Source organism: Mesoplodon densirostris, chromosome 1 (genome assembly GCF_025265405.1).
Source record: "Mesoplodon densirostris isolate mMesDen1 chromosome 1, mMesDen1 primary haplotype, whole genome shotgun sequence".
NCBI classification, from domain to species: domain Eukaryota; kingdom Metazoa; phylum Chordata; class Mammalia; order Artiodactyla; family Ziphiidae; genus Mesoplodon; species Mesoplodon densirostris.
The window spans coordinates 102726263-102743975 of record NC_082661.1 but is presented as its reverse complement, the minus strand read 5'-3'; the positions used below and the strand labels follow the sequence as shown (position 1 = coordinate 102743975).

Sequence of the window (17713 nt, the reverse complement as noted above, 5' to 3'; positions counted from 1 at the left end):
TGTCATAGATGACACGGTAGCACTGGATTGCATTCTGAACGGCTGCTGCAACCTTTGTGTACCGTTCTACATTTGGGTCCTGGGCTTGAAATAAAGATACCATACTACTGTACTCTGTACAGTACTGTACAGTAAAGTACACAAAAGCACAACCACTTGTAGAGGATGCACGCATGTGACAATGTACGCCAGACATGTGAACTAACTTACGTGATTGGACATGTGAATGCACTTTCTCATCTTTGAAAGTTCACAGCTTGAAGTTTCGTATGTAGGGGACTTACTGCATTCATCTGTATCCACACATCTTGCAAACCCTCTTCTTCTAATATCTGAAGGTTCTTTTGGGTTTTCTATGTAGAGAGTCTTATCATCTACAAACAGTGGTAGCTCCATTTCTTCCTTTCCATTTCTTTTTTCTTTTTAAATTTTACTTAATTTTTGGCTGCGTTGGGTCTTCGTTGCTGTGTGTGGGCTTTCTCTAGTTGCGGTGAGCAGGGTCTGCTCTTCGTTGCGGAGTGTGGGTTTCTCATTGCGGTGGCTTCTCTTGTTGCGGAGCACGGGTTCCAGGTGTGTGGGCTTCAGTAGTTGCAGCACGTGGGCTCAGTAGTTGTGGCATGTGAGCCCTAGAGAACTTGGGCTTCAGTAGTTGCAGAGCGTGGGCTCAGTAGTTGTGCCTCGCGGGCTCTAGAGCACAGGCTCAGTAGTTGTGGCGCATTGGTTTAGTTGCTCCACGGCATGTGGGAGTCTTCCCGGACCAGAGATCGAGCCCCTGTCCCCTGCATTGGCAGACGGATTCTTAAGCACTGCGCTGCCAGGGAAGTCCCTCTTCCTTTCCATTTCTTATGCCTTTTAATTTTTCCTTATCAAACTCTGCTGGTCAGGATTGCCAGTGTGGTTTTGAATTGAAGTGGCAATTGTAGGTATATTTGCTATGTTCCCAGTATTGGGGAAAAGTTTTAAATATTTTGCCATTGAGTCTTGGCTGCTTTTTTCTTTTAATTATAAAATGTATCAAGTGATTTTTATTGCATCTACCAAGATGATGTGTTAATAATTATCTATTGCTGCATAACAGATTACCTACAACATGGGTTGATGGGGATGTCGAGAAATTAGAACCTTCATACACTGCTGATGACAATGTAAAATGATGTAGTTTGGCATTTTCTCAAAATATTAAGCACAGAGTTACTGTGTGTTCTAGCAATTCCATTCCTAGGTATATACTAAGAGAAAAGAAAACATGTCTACACAAAACCTTGTACATGAATTTTTATAGCAGCATCATTTTATAATAGGCAAAAAGTGGAAACAACTTTGCACCAGCTGATGAATAGATAAATAAAATGTGATATATCTATGCAATGGAATATTATTCAGCAGTAAAAGAATTGAAGTACTAACACATGTTACACATAGATGAATACTGAAAATGTACTAAGTGAAAGACACCAGTCACAGAAGTCCACATATTTAAAACTCTACTTATATGAAATGGCCAGAACAAGCAAATCTCTAGAGATAGGAAGTAGATTAGTATCGCCAAGGATGTGAGAGTGGGGGAGGGTGGGGAGTGACTGCTGATGGACGTGAGGGTTTTTTTTTGGGGGGGTGGCGTGCTGAGAATGTTCTAAAATTAGATTGTGGTGATGATAGCACTTCATTCATATACTAAAAACCTTTAAATTATATGCTTTAAGTTGGTGAACTGTGTGATATGTGAATTATATCTCAATAAAGCTGTTTTAAAAGGTAAGTACATATGTAGTTTTGTTAGATATTGACAAATTCTCCTCTCAAAGTGTTGTGTCACCTTGCTTCCCACCAGCAGTGTATAAATGTACAGTTTTACCAACAGAATATAATGTTATATACATTTTAATTTTCACCAATCTGATGAGAGAAATGGTATTTCAATTTTTAAAAACTTGCCTTTCTCTATGAGTGAATTTGAACATCTTTTCTTATGTTTAAGGGCTATTTTTGTATCTGGTTTTGTGAATTGTGTGTTTGTGTTTTTCATATTTTCATATTTTTTATACCACAGTTGTTTTTTATACCACAGTTTTTCATATTTTTCTCGTTTTTTTTTGGTCCTTTATTCCTATTTTAAGCATTCCTTATATATTAGTAATAGTAGCCTTTTGTAATATAGTATCATATTTCTAATATCATAGATTGAGTTTTCCTTGTTTTTGTACTTTATGTAAATAAAATCATACACGTAAACTGTTTTTGATGAGAGTGTGATCTGTATTCTAAGCAACTAAATTATAGTCTGAGCTGCATTTACTTCTGAGTGATACTTAGGTTTGCTATCATTTCTCACAGTTTTTTTCAGTCCCGACAGTTCACTTAGTATTCATGATTCAGAATTGTTTCTCTTATTGTTATGCCAGTTTCCACCCCTTCTTCTAACCCCAGACCAAGTGGTGGCTCCTTTCTGAAGTCTTTTCTAGAATCTTCCCATCCCCCCCCCCCCCCCGCCCTCCCCAGGGCCGACTGGGTGTTCTCTTTTTTAATGTTTCCACTGTACTTTGTAGTTTCCTTTATGGCGTTTACATTATGGTAATTGCTTCGAGTGCTTCTCCTTACTAGACTCTAAGCTGTTTGCAGGCTGAGTCCTAACTTTGTTTTTGTGTTCTTGGCATAGTGCTGTATTTGGTATACAGTTAAGTGCTTAATAAATGTTATTGAAAGAACTGGTATAGTAAGAGAGAGGAAAGAGGTGATGTTATTATAGGGGAAAAGTTGTCCATGAGGGGCAGGTAGAATCTGAATAATCAAAGAAGAGGGCATTCCTGATGAGAGAAGGGAACCAGCAAAGGGATAGGTATGGGAATGAGCGTGGTCTGTGTAGTGAACAGTGAAGACATTTGTCTGATTGGAACATGTTTGTTTATCCTCGTATTCATCACATCTTTACTGTTTATCTGCTATAGGAAAGGCAGTGGTTTAGGTGGTATCAACCACAGATTTTTAAAACCTGGATACACAGATGTTTAAAACTTGGTGCTTTGAGAAAGTGGTAAGAAGGTAAGAATATTAAGAAGGTAAAGTGAAGCAGGATTTTAGGGAGCACTCAAGAAAGGCATAGGTGTTTGGCTTGCTGTGGTTGATGCGAGGTGGCACCTGGAAGCTGTTACTTCCCTGATGTTTGTGTGAGGGAAGTATATAATGTGGATTGAGGGAAGAGCGTTACAGAAAATGATACTGAGCCCTTCAGTGATGAGGTTGCTTTAGAGCTGAGACCTGTAAGACAGCTAGGAATTGGCCAAATGGGCAAACGGGAAGGGTGTCAAGACAAGAGAGAGAAGAATGTAGAGAACTGTAAACAGCTGTGGGGTGAACAACCAAGATGGAGGGAGTAAAGGAAAACGAGGCTGGACCAGTGAGCATGGATTCGACTGGTGACTTCTATACCGGAGCGTATCAGAGTGAACATTTCATAACTTCTGAAAAAGAGACCTAGACCCTTGCTCGTTTCTACTAAATCAGTATGCTTGCAGAGAGGTTGAAATTTCATCTCGCAGGTGATGATGAACTGCTGAAGAATTTTGAGAGGAGCCTGACATTATTCCATCTTGGATCACCCGGACAGTGCCGTTAGATGGACTGGAAGGGAGGGAAGATTAAAGGCCAAGAGGCAGAATCTGAGGCTCTTACAACTATAGAAAAATGATAATAAGGACCTCAACTAGGGCAGAGGATATGAGATCCTTGAGCAAGAGTCAAGAGTGAGAGAGGATGATGGTGTTGATGGGGAAGGAGTCACAGGTGGCTTCAGCCTCTGTTGTTTTAGGCAACCTGTGTAGGTGACAGGGTAGCTTATGGGGCTAATTAAGCACAGTAGGCGTGCTCATACCTTGGGGGAGGTAGCAGAGAAAAAGTTTAGTTTGGGACATATTGGACCTGTTTCACACTGTCATTCATACCATCTCATGGCTAGTCCAGGGGCTTTGACTGATTTCTCTGGATTCATTCTTGACTCTTCTCTTTCATTCACACCCCGCATCCAGTTTGCTATCAAACTTTGTCCATTTTACCTACAAAAATTTCTAGAAGTTGACCACTGTTCACTCTCTCCAGAACCCACCGCTCAGTCCTAGCCAGTGTCATTTCTCACCTAGTTATTATAGTAGCTTCCAAATTGATCTCCCTGCTTCTGGCCTTGTCCCCTTGTCTGTGCTCAACCCAGCAGCTGAATGACCATTAGAATAATCAGGTCATCTCTCTGCATAAAACCCTCCTTCTCCCTGGGTCAGAGTCTGAGTCCTCATAGAGGGCTTACCTGACCCCTATCCTTACCTCTTGGTCATCCTCATCTATCCTTCCTTCCTCTTGCTCACTTCACTCCAGCTGTATTGGCCTCCTTGCTGATCTTTGAACTTTCAGGCTTATTCCCTCCTGAAGATCTTGAATGTTCTCTTTCTTTTCACGAGGGAGCTCTCCCCATGCCCCCCGTCACTGGCACAACTCCTTCCTACTTCCGAGTTTTCACTCATATGTCACTTTTTCAGTGAATTCTTCTCTGATTACCCAGTTTGAAATTGCAGCCCTCTTCCTTGCCGAATATTGTCTCCTTTTGGTTCATTTGCCTCCTTAGCCTTTATCACCGTCTACATGGGTGCTAAACATATTTTGCTATTTTCATCTCTCCCCACTGGAATTTAAGATACATAGGAACAAGGACTTCTGCTTTTTTCACCACTGTACCTCTAGCGACCGAAAACTACTCGTATATAAAAGGTGCTCAATTAGTGTTTGTTGAATGACTGAATTAATTAATGGAGTCCTTGGGATATCCTGGAATAGATGCTTGCTATTTATTTATACCCTATTTAATTTCACAAGGAAGTACAGGCAAGTAAATACCTAGCAGACAAACTGGAGCCCATAAAATGGTTTAGACTGGAAGAGAGGTTTGAGTGAAGCCGTGGCAGTGCATGAGATGGTTTAGAGAGAGTGAAGAATCAGAAGAGGACTGGGGATGGGATCCTGGAAACACCTACCAGGATTGACCAGAGAGTTGCACTGTCCTTAGAGTTATTCAAGCGGGAACCCTGCTCTGGGTTTTGTGCTTTTAGAGGTCCTCATCTGGCCTTCCTGCAGCTAACCCCTGCTGATAGGATGAGGATTTTGAGGGGCCAGTCCATCTGGTACCCATTTCTAGATCAAGCTAAGAGTATTTGAATCCCAGAATTCCCTGCCCATGTAACCCTTCACAGGTCTCTTCCCTGATTCTCTCCTCTGTTAACTATACCACATGTATGGGCTTCCCTCGGCTTAAGGGATGGCCAAGTGGCAGCTGTTTGCAGGCATGTGGCCAGAGCTTAGACATGTTGTCTGGGATGTCCACATGTGTGTATGTGAGGCTCCTTGTAGTCTGGAGGGGAGCCAAAGGTGGCATGAGAAAAAGGGGCAGGCTGCAGGGAGATGGGGGAAGCACGGGCCTCCCATCCCCCCCTCCCCACCAACATAGATGTTGAGTCTGAGAATGCCAAATCAGAACTTAGCCTTGTAGGTTGTTATAAAAGTGTATATGTCAAGATAGGAGAGTAAAATAAAATTTACTAGCTTTTTAGTTTGGTCTATAACTTTAAAATACTTAGGCGTGTGGTATATGGACTTACGTTTGTACTCTTCAAGCTCCTTGAGAACTAGGGGTGGGCCTGCAAGAGGGAATTGAAAAGGAATAGCTAGAGAGGGAGAAGATACATTCAAGATAGAGTTTCAAGGAGGGAATGATCAACAGTGTCAAATGCTTCAGAGACATTAAGTCCTATGAAGACAGAAATGTATCCATTGGATTTGATAACCAGAATTTAGTAAAAATTTCAGTTGGTGGTGATGGCTGCCAAACTTCCATAGAAGGAGTACCTGAGAAATCCGGAAGTGGAGACAGGGTATAAAAGATTTTTTAGGTAGAACCTTATCTGAGAAAGGAAGGAACTAGAGTGGTAGCTGGAGAGGTATGCAGGGTCATGGAGGAGTCATGTTTAAGATGAGAGAGTCTTGGGGCTTCCCTGGTGGTCCAGTGGTTAAGACTCCAGTTTCTACTGCAGGGGGCACGGGTTCCATCCCTGGTCTGGGAATTAAGATCCCTCATGCTGCATGCAGCACGGCCAAGAAATTAAAACAAAACAAAACAAAACAAACAAAAAAGTTGAGAGAGTCTTATAAATGTTTAGATGTTGAGGGAAAGAACCCAATGTTCAGAAAGAGAAGGTTAAGGAAAAAGAGGGAATAATTGATGGAATAAGGCCTAAGATCCAGTGCACAGATGAGCTTTAGAAAGGAGGAGGGCTGTTTGAGGAGGCTTGGGATGTTTAGATTTGTATGGGTGCTAAGTTTGGAGGGTGAGACAGCAAGAAAGTGAATAGCAGGAAAGTTATCAGGCAATAATATATCATTAGCATCGTTCAATAGTAGTTTTCTGGGTTAGTCTTTTTTTTCTAAATTAAAAAAATTTTTAGGTTTTTAAAATTAATTAACTAACTATTTTTTATTGAAGTATAGTTGATTGGGTTAATCTTCTTAAACTTGATTTTATACTCCTGGGGATCTGGGGTTATACCTGCAGCCATGTGTTAAAATCCTGTTGGTTGATTGAAATATAGCCCATAATGTGGGGTATAGGCTATGTATGTTGGAATCTGTCATTACTCAATACTTGATATTTAGTGGTGACCTAAAATTTTAAGTTTGGTAAAAACTTCTGATTCCTCATTAGCCCAGGAGTAATTTCTTTATTATGTTCATTATAAAATGTGTACCATCAGGCTTTGGAGATGGTTTGTTGTAATAAGTACCTACTGTCAGAATCACACGTATTTTGGGCAAAATATTTTTTAATAGAATTATATTAATACTGTCTTTTTCCTCCCACTAGTAGTTCCAGAGAACTGCTGGTTTATATTTTAACTCTTGCCAAGTTGTGAAAATAGTGAAGGATGCTTAGACTACTTAACATTCAAATTGTAAGTAAAAGTTATTTCTGCTATTACTATGTATATGATTAGAAAACAGAAATTGAAAATAGTTGTTACCTTGTATGATAATAGTAAGCTTTACTGTGATGGGATTGTGGATTTTTCTTAATATTTATTCTTAAGATACAAATACTTTCTATCTCATTTTCTGTTGATAAGATCAAAAAGGAGACTAATAGTACTGAATGGGTCTTAAGTAGTGAGGTGAAATTTCTGCTTTTTTTTCAGGTATTTCTTTTTATTGTAGAAGTTTATGGAAATTCTTTAATATTTTATTTCCATACCTGTATGGTACCAGTGTTCAAATTTAATATAGGCCACATATTAATGGAATGATTAATTAGAAACAGTTATTCTTTTCTCTTTAAATATGCTTAATTTTTCTGCATTCTTAAATTTTTATGGGAAAAAAATCCTGTCAGAAAGAAATCTCTGTAATTTCTCTATGAAATATTTAACATACACAAAATCAAATAAAATGTAACTTTTTAGAGTTATTAGAATAATCTAATGCATAAATCTAGATGATGTACATACTCATATTCATCTCTAGTAGGGGAAAAAAGCTTTAATTATGTTTTCTTGAAACCCTTTGCTATACTGCATTTTGAACCAATAGCAAAAAAATTATTGAGGAGAGAATGATAAAGTATATTAAAGTAATTCCAAGTCATTTCACTACCTTATTTTCAAACTACTTTGTTTGAAAGTATAAGTTACTCATATTAATCTATTTTATAGACCTTGTATGAGTATTCAAAATGTGAACACAAAATGAGATTGCTACCATAAGCAAAAGATAATTCTAATTAATTATTCATATAAACAAACCAAATGAGCCAAAGAATGAAACATTTACAAACCAGGGACTTCCCTGGTGGTCCAGTGGTTCAGACTCCATGCTCTGAACGGCGGGGTTGGGGGGGGGCACGGATTCGATCCCTGGTCGGGGAACTAAGATCCTACATGCTGTGCGGCACGATCAAAAAAAAGAAATATTTACAAACCAATAAATCTTTTAATTTGTTAAATAGGTGAATAATTTTGGAAGTTGTCTCGGTCCAGCACGTTTTTTGTTTTCAGTGCATAAAATTTTTTTTTAATTTCAGGAATTTTTTACCAAAATATTTCAGGAATAATAGTACATCTTCATAAGGGGAGAAAGTTATAACATTTTATCTCTTAGAATATAAATGTCGTAAGCTCACCAATGTGCAATAGCTTGGTAAGAACTTACTTCAGATTGTTCACGAACTTGACAACTCTAAGCAGAATGCTCATTACTGCCCTCTTTTGACACAGGGCTGTATAAGCCTATCTCCTTTTAGTTTACAAAAATGTTAAAAATTAGATGCAAAATAGGTTGTGCTTTATATCCATTTTGTATATTTTTAATAATTTTTCAATTCTTCCTCTTTTTAGGGTCTCTGGTTATTCATCTTTAGAAGACTGGATTTCTGGATATCTACTTCACTCCTTCTCTGTTGACTTTTAAAACATGATAGTGCAAACCTGTAACACTGGCAATCATCCATGAACCTTTAATTACGTCGACTGATTGCGTCTGAAGCTTCCTCAGGGAATAAACAATGACGTCAGCAGTAGTTGACAGTGGAGGTTCTGTTTTGGAGCTTTCCAGCAGTGGAGTAGAAAATCAAGAGGTTAGGCATCCAATGTATTACATTTCTGTTTTGTTCATAGAAATCAATGCATGAACTAATTTTGAATTTAATGGGGAACAGGTATTTGAGAGTAGAAATGTACAATGCATGAGACTCTATATGTATGTCCTGTGTCCTCATGTAATTAGGCAATAGAAGGTTGAGGAAGGGACTGCTGGGCCTGAGTTGCCTGAGTTGTTGGAACATTGCATATATTGGAATGAACTGGGAGGAAAAAATTGAAAGAAAGAATGCTGTAGTACTAGTCGAGAGACTTAAATTCCTAACAAAATCCATTGTTTTGGATTTGAGAGTGTATAGGCATACACTGTACCTAAATACCTAAGTTACATTCATCTTAATTTAGAATTTTGTATCTCCTTTAGCTGTTACCTTTGTCTTTTGGTTATTACATCTAATTCAGTAATTAGTAATTACATCTAATAGGAATCCATCATATTTTAATCATGTTATTTATACTTAAGAATTTGGATAATTTGTAAATCAGAAAGGAAATTCAGTTTTTTGTTTTTTTTGTTTTGCGGTGTGCGGGCCTCTCGCTGTTGTGGCCTCTCCCGTTGCGGAGCACAGGCTCTGGGATGCACAGGCTCCGTGACCATGGCTCACGGGCCCAGCCATTCCGCTGCATGTGGGATCTTCCCAGACCGGGGCACGAACCCGTAACCCCTGCATCGGCAGGCGGACTCTCAACCACTGCGCCACCAGGGAAGCCCGGAAATTCAGCTTTTGAAATTTTATACTTGAAGAATTTTGCAGCTTTGGCATATTTGGTTATTTTTTTTTGTTATTGATAACATTAAAGAATAAGAGATGGGAGTAGAAAAATAACAGTACCAGAAATATATGGACTTCCAAGGCCTGGCTTCTTTTCCCACCATTCAGTAAAGATTGACTATTGGGAAGTATCTAAATTAAAATGGAATAATGCTGTCACAATAATGGACAAATATTTGGTCAGAGATAAGATGAGAAAATGGAGAGTTTACTGTATTTAAAAAATCTGTTTTTTCTATATTCTGTGAAAGATACTGCTCTTACTGGTACTTAGTACCATGACTGAGAAACAAGTTAGGATGTCAGGCTGTGTGTTCTGGAATCTGGATTTTTCTTCTAGCTTGCTTGGTGTCTGTGCAGTCTTCCAAGATAGCTATGGGCAAATTCAGTGGGTTTGTTTTCAGTGGACTTGGTAACTGAAATGTTCCTGTTGTATTTGAATCTAAAACTGGTTCAAAGTCTTTAGCCACAGCTAAAGAACATGTTTTATTCTCATAATCAATTTCTGCTTCTTTCTTAAAGATTCACTTTCTGTATGATTACTTCCAGGTATGATTCTCCAAAGAAATGAGGGACTCGGGATTTCTGTCCCCTCCTATATCACCCAGACTAATTATTGCTTCTTCAAGTACTTTCTCTTTGCCCCATAGTTTTACTCCGTTGGTATTTAATTCTATGCGGGGAGCTGCTAAGAACAGTAGGCAGAATATATTTACCATATGCTGACTGGGTACTGCTATTATGAGAAAAAGAGTACGAGCTTATTTCTGGAAGACTCTATACTTTTCTTCATTTACATGGAACCCCAGGTGTTCAAGGCTTGAAGAACTGATTATTATGGAAGAAAGAATCTGATAAATGAAATAATTTTACCAGGGCATTATTGATTAATGATTTATGCAGTAGCCTTATAAGGTTGTCATAGGCATTTTAGGAAGTGTGGCACCAGAAAGGAGGAAACTGTTCTTGGGGACTTTTTCTTCAAATTATACCCAAGTAAGTGGTTGCCCACTTACTTTCATTCATTTGTTCCTTCAACAAACATTAGTTGACCACTTACTGAATGTCAGTTACTCCTCTGGGCACTGGGGATAAAGTATTTCACAGTGGTTATGAAGAATAAATCAGGGCTAGAGATAGATGGAAAGTTGGTAGTGGTATTTTAATTAGGTGGACAAGGAAGCCTTCTCTGAAGAGGTGGCATTTTAGTTTAGACCTAAATAACATAAGAGATTGGGCTGTAGAAACACCTGGGGAAGAGCATTCCTGCAAGAAAGAAAAGCCACTAGTATCTAAAACGTCTCCTGATTTTACAAAGTGAGTTTTGGGGATAGTGGTATTTGAAAGATAGAATTTTGTCTTATAAGCAGCTATTCAGGAATATATGTATAATATATATCTATACTATCTATACTCTAAAGTGTAGGGTGGGGTGGAAAAATGACCTGTCAAGATTTTATTACGATAGCTCCAGAACCTGAAGAAAAAATAAATGTTTAAGAAGTGGTGGGCAACACATTTTAAATCAACTATACTCCATTAAAAAAAATTTTTTTAATTAAAAGAGAAGTGGTGGGCATTTGGAGAGTTGTTAGTGATTTTTAGGCTTTATTTTTTATAACTTTATTACTGTTTATAAAAGTAATACATTTTATTAAATTAGGATAATTCTATTTTCTGACAAAGATACCAAAAGAAAGTAAACTATAATCTTACTAATGAGTATAGGTACAAAAATCATAAATAAAATCATAATAAATTTATAAAATGCAGTTATATATTAAAAAATCCAATTACCAAACAGGATTTAGATACATAGGGATAATTCAATTTTAAGAAAACCATTAATATAATATATATGCCTACTAATATGACATATGATATGTTAGGATAAAATACTTGATGAAATAGGATTTTATGAAATTCAGTATTCATCCTGATAAAGACTTAATAATATATATGCCTACTAATATGACATATGATATGTTAGGATAAAATACTTGATGAAATAGGATTTTATGAAATTCAGTATTCATCCTGATAAAGACTTAATAATATAGATGCATATTTCCTTAACATTATTAAAAAAACCTTAAAATCAAGAGCTAGAATCCTATTTAATGGTGAAGTACTGGAGTATTTTCTCTAAAATTGGAGAGAAAGTTAGTATGTGCACTACTATTACTATTATTTAACATTTTCTTGTAATCAGACCAGATAATGAAAAAATATATAAATATTATAAAGGAGACCAAATTATTATTTGCAGATAATATGATTTGCCACCTGGGAAAACCAAAGGGAATCCACGAAAAACACATTAGAACTAATAAGAGTGCCTAGTAGTTTGGTGGGTACAAAATTAATATAAAAATATCTAGCTTTCTTTTGTAAGGACTGTAATTAGTTAGAAGAGATCATGGAAAATAAGATCCCTTTCAGAAAATAAACAAAAAAATGTAAAATGTTGAGGAATAAATGTAAAAGATATATGGGACTTGTTTGAAGAAAACTGATTAATGATGCTTAAGTAGACTTTAGTAAACAGAGAGATATACTTCGTATTTGGGTAAGAGAAACGAGAAGGGTCAGTATTAGGCAGGATGTCAATTTCCTCCAATTAATCTATATATTTAATTCCATCTCTGTCAGATGCTAGGGCAAGTTTGGGGGAAGTTGGTCATATGGACCTAAAGATTATATGGAAGAGCAAACATAAAGGAGTAGCCAGAGCAGTTTTTGCAAAGGAAATATATAGCAGGTACGTCTCATAGAAATGGGGAATTAATGCAGAAAAAATAAAAAAGGATTTAAGTATATTTTAAAAAACACAATGCGTGCACGTTTTAGAGGGTGTCTGCTTCCAGACAAACAAGATTGGGAGTTCTTCCACTTCATACTGTGGTAGAATAACTGAGACCAGATTTATACTCCCACCATAAACAACTAGGAAAATGAACAAAACATATGAAACCACAGTTCTAAGACATTCGGCTACGGTCTGAATGTTTGTGACCCCCACGAAATTCATATGTTGAATCCAGACTTCCAAAGATGATTATTATTAGGAAGGTGTTCGGAAGTAGGGCTTTAGGGAGGTGATTAGGTCATGAGGGGGGAACCCTTATGAATGGGGTTAGAGCTTTTATAAAAGGCTCCAGAGAGATCTTTTGCCCCTTCTGTCATGTGAGGGTACACCAAGAAGCCTACAACCTGGAAGAAGGCCCCCACCCGGTCACGCTGCTACCCTGATCTCGGACTCCCAGCTTCCAGAACCATGAGCAATAAATTTCTGCTGTTGTTCAGCCACCCAGTCCGGCCTTTTGTTATCATAGCACAAATGGACTAAGACAGTTAGACGACAGGCAGTGCAAAGCTGTGCCTCGTGAGAAGAGAGAAGTGGTTGCGCTGACTTACTGCTTGGAGCCACTTTCTGGACCACAGCATGGGAAGGAGGATCCAAGCAGGGTGTGACAGTGTCGCTGAGTTGAGGAAACAAAATTTGGATTTTGGAGAGGCTAATGCAACTAATTTGAGGGGCGGAGTATCTGAAAGGAAGAAGCTGCCCAGAGGAAGAATGTCGGAACTCAGCCTTGGGTTCCCCTAGTCTTTAGCTGAATGAGCCCCCAGGTGTAGTATGAAACTCTGTGAAGCCAGGCAAAGAATGATCAGAATGGTGTAAACTCAGTAATTTACTGAAAAAACCTACAGAATTCAGTCAGGGCTGGGAGATCCTAGAGTTCCAGTCAGCTGGAGTGGAGGGTCCTTGTTAACTGCCCAGGGCATTCATTGGAGACTCTGGAAGAGTCATGCCTTACAGTAGAGCTGAACTAGCCCTAGAATAAAGGGGAGTCCAGACTTGCCCTAAAAAGGGTTAAAAACAGGCCTTGAAAGTTGATCCATAAGTAACGTAACTATCTGTCATAGTAAACGTTATTAAAATAAAACAATGTGGGCCTCCCTGGTGGCGCAAGTGGTTGAGAGTCCGCCTGCCGATGCAGGGGATACGGGTTCGTGCCCCGGTCTGGGAGGATCCCATATGCCGCGGAGCGGCTGGGCCCGTGAGCCATGGCCGCTGAGCCTGCGCGTCCGGAGTCTGCGCGTCCGGAGCCTGTGCTCCGCAACGGGGGAGGCCACAACAGTGAGAGGCCCGCATACCGCAAAAAAAAAAATAAAAAATAAAACAATGTGTAAATTATACCCAACAATGTAAATTTTACATATGAAATACCCAATCATGTTAAATGCAAGGAAGCAGGAATAATATAACTTGGAGAAAAAATTGTCAATGAAAACAAATACAAATGGTAGATATGATGAAATTAGCAGATAAGATTTCAAAACAGCTACTATAAATACGCTCAAGAAATGTAAAGAAAACATGAATCTCAGAGGAGAGGTGTAAATGACATAAAAGAACCAAATGAAACTTCTAGAAATGAAATATATACTATATGAAAAGAAAAATTCACTGTATAAGATTAAAAATAAATTTGGTACTGTGTAAGAAAAGACCAGTGAATTTGAAGAGGGCAATAGAAACTACTTTATAGAGCGAAGAGAGAAAAACTGAAAAAAGAAAAAAAAAAAGAACAATGACTTGGTTACCTGTGGGACAATATCAAGTTGTCTAACATAATGTAATTGGAGTACCAGAATGAGAGAACAGAAAAAACATGTGAAGAAATAATGGCTATAAAAATTTCCAAGTTTGATGACAAATATAAACCCCCATAGATCTGAGAAACTTAAACCCTAAACAGGATAAAGCAGAGAGCAAATAGACTGGTACATCTGTATCAAATAGACTGGTACATTATTAGGTACATCATAATGAAACTGCTGAGAGCCAATTTCAGAAAGAAAATCTTAAAAGCTTCCAGAGAGCTTTTCCTTTGGGAGCTGCTGGGTTGAGAGGAGCGTGGCCTTCTCCTCTCCCCGCCGTAGCGTGTGCTCACCCACTGATATCAGTGTACTCCGAAAACGGGGAGTCATCTGGCACAAATGTCACTTTGCCTGCTGTGTTCAAGCTCTGATTTGACCAGATATTGTGAACTTTGTTTGCACCAACTTGTGCAAAAACAGCACAGCCCTGTGCTGTCAGTGAATTAGCAGGTCATCGAACCAGTGCTGAATCTTGGGGTACTGGCAGAGCTGTGGCTCGAATTCCCAGAGTTTGAAGTGGCTGGACTCACCACTCTCGCCAGGGTGCTTTTGAAAATATGTGTCGTGGGGGCCACGTGTTTGCGCCCTCCAAGACCTGGTGACGCTGGCACCGCAGAGTGAACATAATGCAGAAGCGATACTCCATCTGCTCTGCACTGGCTGCCTCAGCGTTAACCAGCGCTGGTCATGTCTAAAGGCCATCATATTGAGGAAGTTCCTGAATTTCCTTTGGTGATTGAAGACAGTTGAAGGCTCCAAGAAGACCAAGCAGGCTGTTTTGCTTCTGAAGAAACTTAAGTCTTGGAATGATATCAGAAAGGGCTACGCCTCTTAGAGAATGAGAGCTGGCAAAAGCAAAATGAGAAACCGTCACCATATCCAGTGCAGGAGACCCTGCATCATCTGTAATGAGCGCGTCATCAAGGCCTTCAGAAACATCCCTGGAATTACTCTGCCTGATGTGAGCAAAAACTGAACCTTTAGAAACTTGCTCCTGGTGGGCATGTGCTACGTTCCTGCATTTGGACTGAAAGTGCTTTCCGCAAGTTAGATGAGCTGTATGGCACTTGGCGTAAAGCTGCTCCCCTCAAGAGTAGCTTCAGCCTCCCCATGCACAAGATGCTCAGTACAGACTTTAGCAGAATCTTGAAAAGCCCAGAGATCCAAAGAGCCTTCCGAGCACCACGCGAGAAGATTCATCACAGAGTCCCGAAGAAGAGTCCACTGAAAAACCTGAGAATCACTGAAGCTCAACCCGTATGCAAAGACCATGCGCTGGAACACCATTCTTCGCTAGGCCAAGAACCACAAAATCCAGATGGATAGGGCAGCAGCACTAGAAGCCAAATCAGATGAGAAGGGGGTTCCAGGCAAGACGCCTGTGGTGGGGAAGAAAGGAAAGAAAGCTGTTGGCATTAAGAAGCAGAAGAAGCCTTTGGTGGGAAAAAAAGGCTGCAGTGACCAAGAAACCAGCAGTTGAAAAGAAGCCTACAGAAAAGAAACCCACCACAGAAGAAAAGAAGGCTGCTGCATAAACTTAAATTTGTTTAATCTGTAATGGTCAAATCATTTTGGACAGCTAATTTTGAACAAAGACCTGATCAAAGAGGCAGTGAGAAATATGGGGGTGGGGGGGAAGAAAAAAGCTTCCAGAGGAAAAAACTCATTACATACAGAAGAACAAAGATAATGACTACAGACATCTTTATTAAAACTATGCAAGTCAGAAGATAATGACTTCCTTAAATTGCTGAAAAAATAAAACTTGTCAACCTACAATTATACATCCAGTGAAAATATCCTTCAAAGTGAAGCTTTTCTCAAACCCAAAGCTGAATTTATCACCAGCAGACGTGTGTTATGAGAAATGTTCAAAGAAGTTCTTTAGGCAGAAGGTAAATGATACCAAATTAAAACTTATATATACATAAAGCATTGAAAAGTGCTGGAGAAATGGTTAATGTGTGGGTAAAAATAAAATACTTTTTAAAATCAGTTTTAAAATTTTTGAAAAGATATTTGTTTAAGACAAAAATAATAACAGTGAATTGTGGGGTTTACAGTGTGAAGAAGTAAAAGAAGTAAATGTATGACAGCAGTAGAACAAAGGATGGGAGGCAGGACATGACAGAATACTGCTGTAAACCTTTTTTTTTTTTTTTTTTTTTTTTTTTTTGCGGTACGCGGGCCTCTCACTGTTGTGGTCTCCCCCGTTGTGGAGCACAGGCTCCGGACGCGCAGGCTCAGCGGCCATGGCTCACAGGCCCAGCCGCTCCGCGGCATGTGGAATCTTCCCGGACCAGGGCACGAACCCACATCCCCTGCATCGGCAGGCGGACTCTCAACCACTGCACCACCCGGGAAGCCCTAACTTTTTACTTTAAGTATGATCCAAATATTGCATGGGGCATTCTTGACGTATTATTTGTTTATCTGAAATTCACATTTAAAGGGGTGTCTTGTGTCTGTATTTGCTAATTCTGACAGTCTTAGCTTATGGAGAGCTATGTAGGCTGTGCCAACACCTGCTGAAGCAGCATTCACGCATTTTAATCATTGAATATTTTGGTGACTTGAGCAAGAGTGTGGTGACCCTAAATAAAATAACCTGGTGGATATGTAAGTTTTTAGTATATTATTGTAAAACAAAGACCCACCCCCCGATTCGTCTCTTTTCCACCCTTCTTCCCCAGTAAAAATAGCTAACTCTGCCCTACAGTGCAAAGCAGTAATTACCTGCATATCTCTGTGCAGTGGCCTCTGGCCCCTATCATTTATCAGAAAAAAGCTCATGAAGTTACTTGCCATCATAGATTAGCAAATGTTGAATTTATGAGTAACTGTTAATATTAAAATTTATTGAGCTTTATCTTTCTTTGAACCAAGCTACAAATACTTAAATGCCAGTTTAGTTTATATGAGGTGTGTATTGTTGAGGAGGATATAGAAGTTGACTTGATATTAAAATGGATTTGATATAAAAATGGACTCTTGCTCTCAATATCTTATTATCTTGTCAAGGAGTTGGATCTGTAAACAGGTAGTTATAATACAGGGTAATGCAGAGTGGTAATAATAGGTAAATGACTTGTCATGGAAGTACTTGGTATGGAAAAATTGATTCAGATTAAGGAATTGTAGAAGACTCCCTGGAACTGTGTGCTGAGTGGATGAAAAGGAGTTGGACAGATAATGGGAGGTAATTTCAGCAAAAATCATGGACACTTTCACTTTTGGGAACAGTAGATATTTACTGTCTCGCAGTTCTGGAGGCTAGAAGTTTGAAAACAAGGTTTGGCAGAGCTGGTTCTTTTTGAGGGCTGTGAGAGAGACTATCTTCCATGCCTCTCTCCTAGCTTTTGGTAGCTCCAGGTGTCCCTTGGTTTGTAGATGATGTTCTCCCTGTGACATTGTCTCCCCTCTGTATGTATCTCTCTGTGTCCAAATTTCCCCTTGTTATAAAGACACAGTCATATTGGATTAGGGCTCATCCTAGTGATCCCATCTTAACTGGATCATCTGCAAAGACCCTATTTTCAAATCAGCTCAGATTCACTGATTTGAATCAGTGAATCAGTATTTGGGGGTTAGGATTTC

General features: G+C 39.1%; 1 protein-coding gene and 1 pseudogene across 5 annotated transcripts in view; both read left to right on the top strand.

Moving 5' to 3' along the window:
• The window catches only part of ELF2 (E74 like ETS transcription factor 2), an 89474-nt gene that overhangs the window by 17961 nt on the left and 53800 nt on the right, over positions 1-17713 (top strand). For 4 of the 5 annotated variants that reach the window (XM_060106147.1, XM_060106127.1, XM_060106137.1 and 1 more), the window contains exons 2-3: positions 6896-6983; positions 8418-8656. In XM_060106147.1, the coding sequence (XP_059962130.1) occupies positions 8585-8656 (72 nt within the window). In that variant the 5' untranslated portion in view covers positions 6896-6983; positions 8418-8584. The remainder of the gene's footprint in view (positions 1-6895; positions 6984-8417; positions 8657-17713) is intronic. The other variant, XM_060106117.1, reaches the window with a different exon arrangement.
• LOC132493946 (large ribosomal subunit protein uL4-like) lies at positions 9730-15722 on the top strand (annotated as a pseudogene).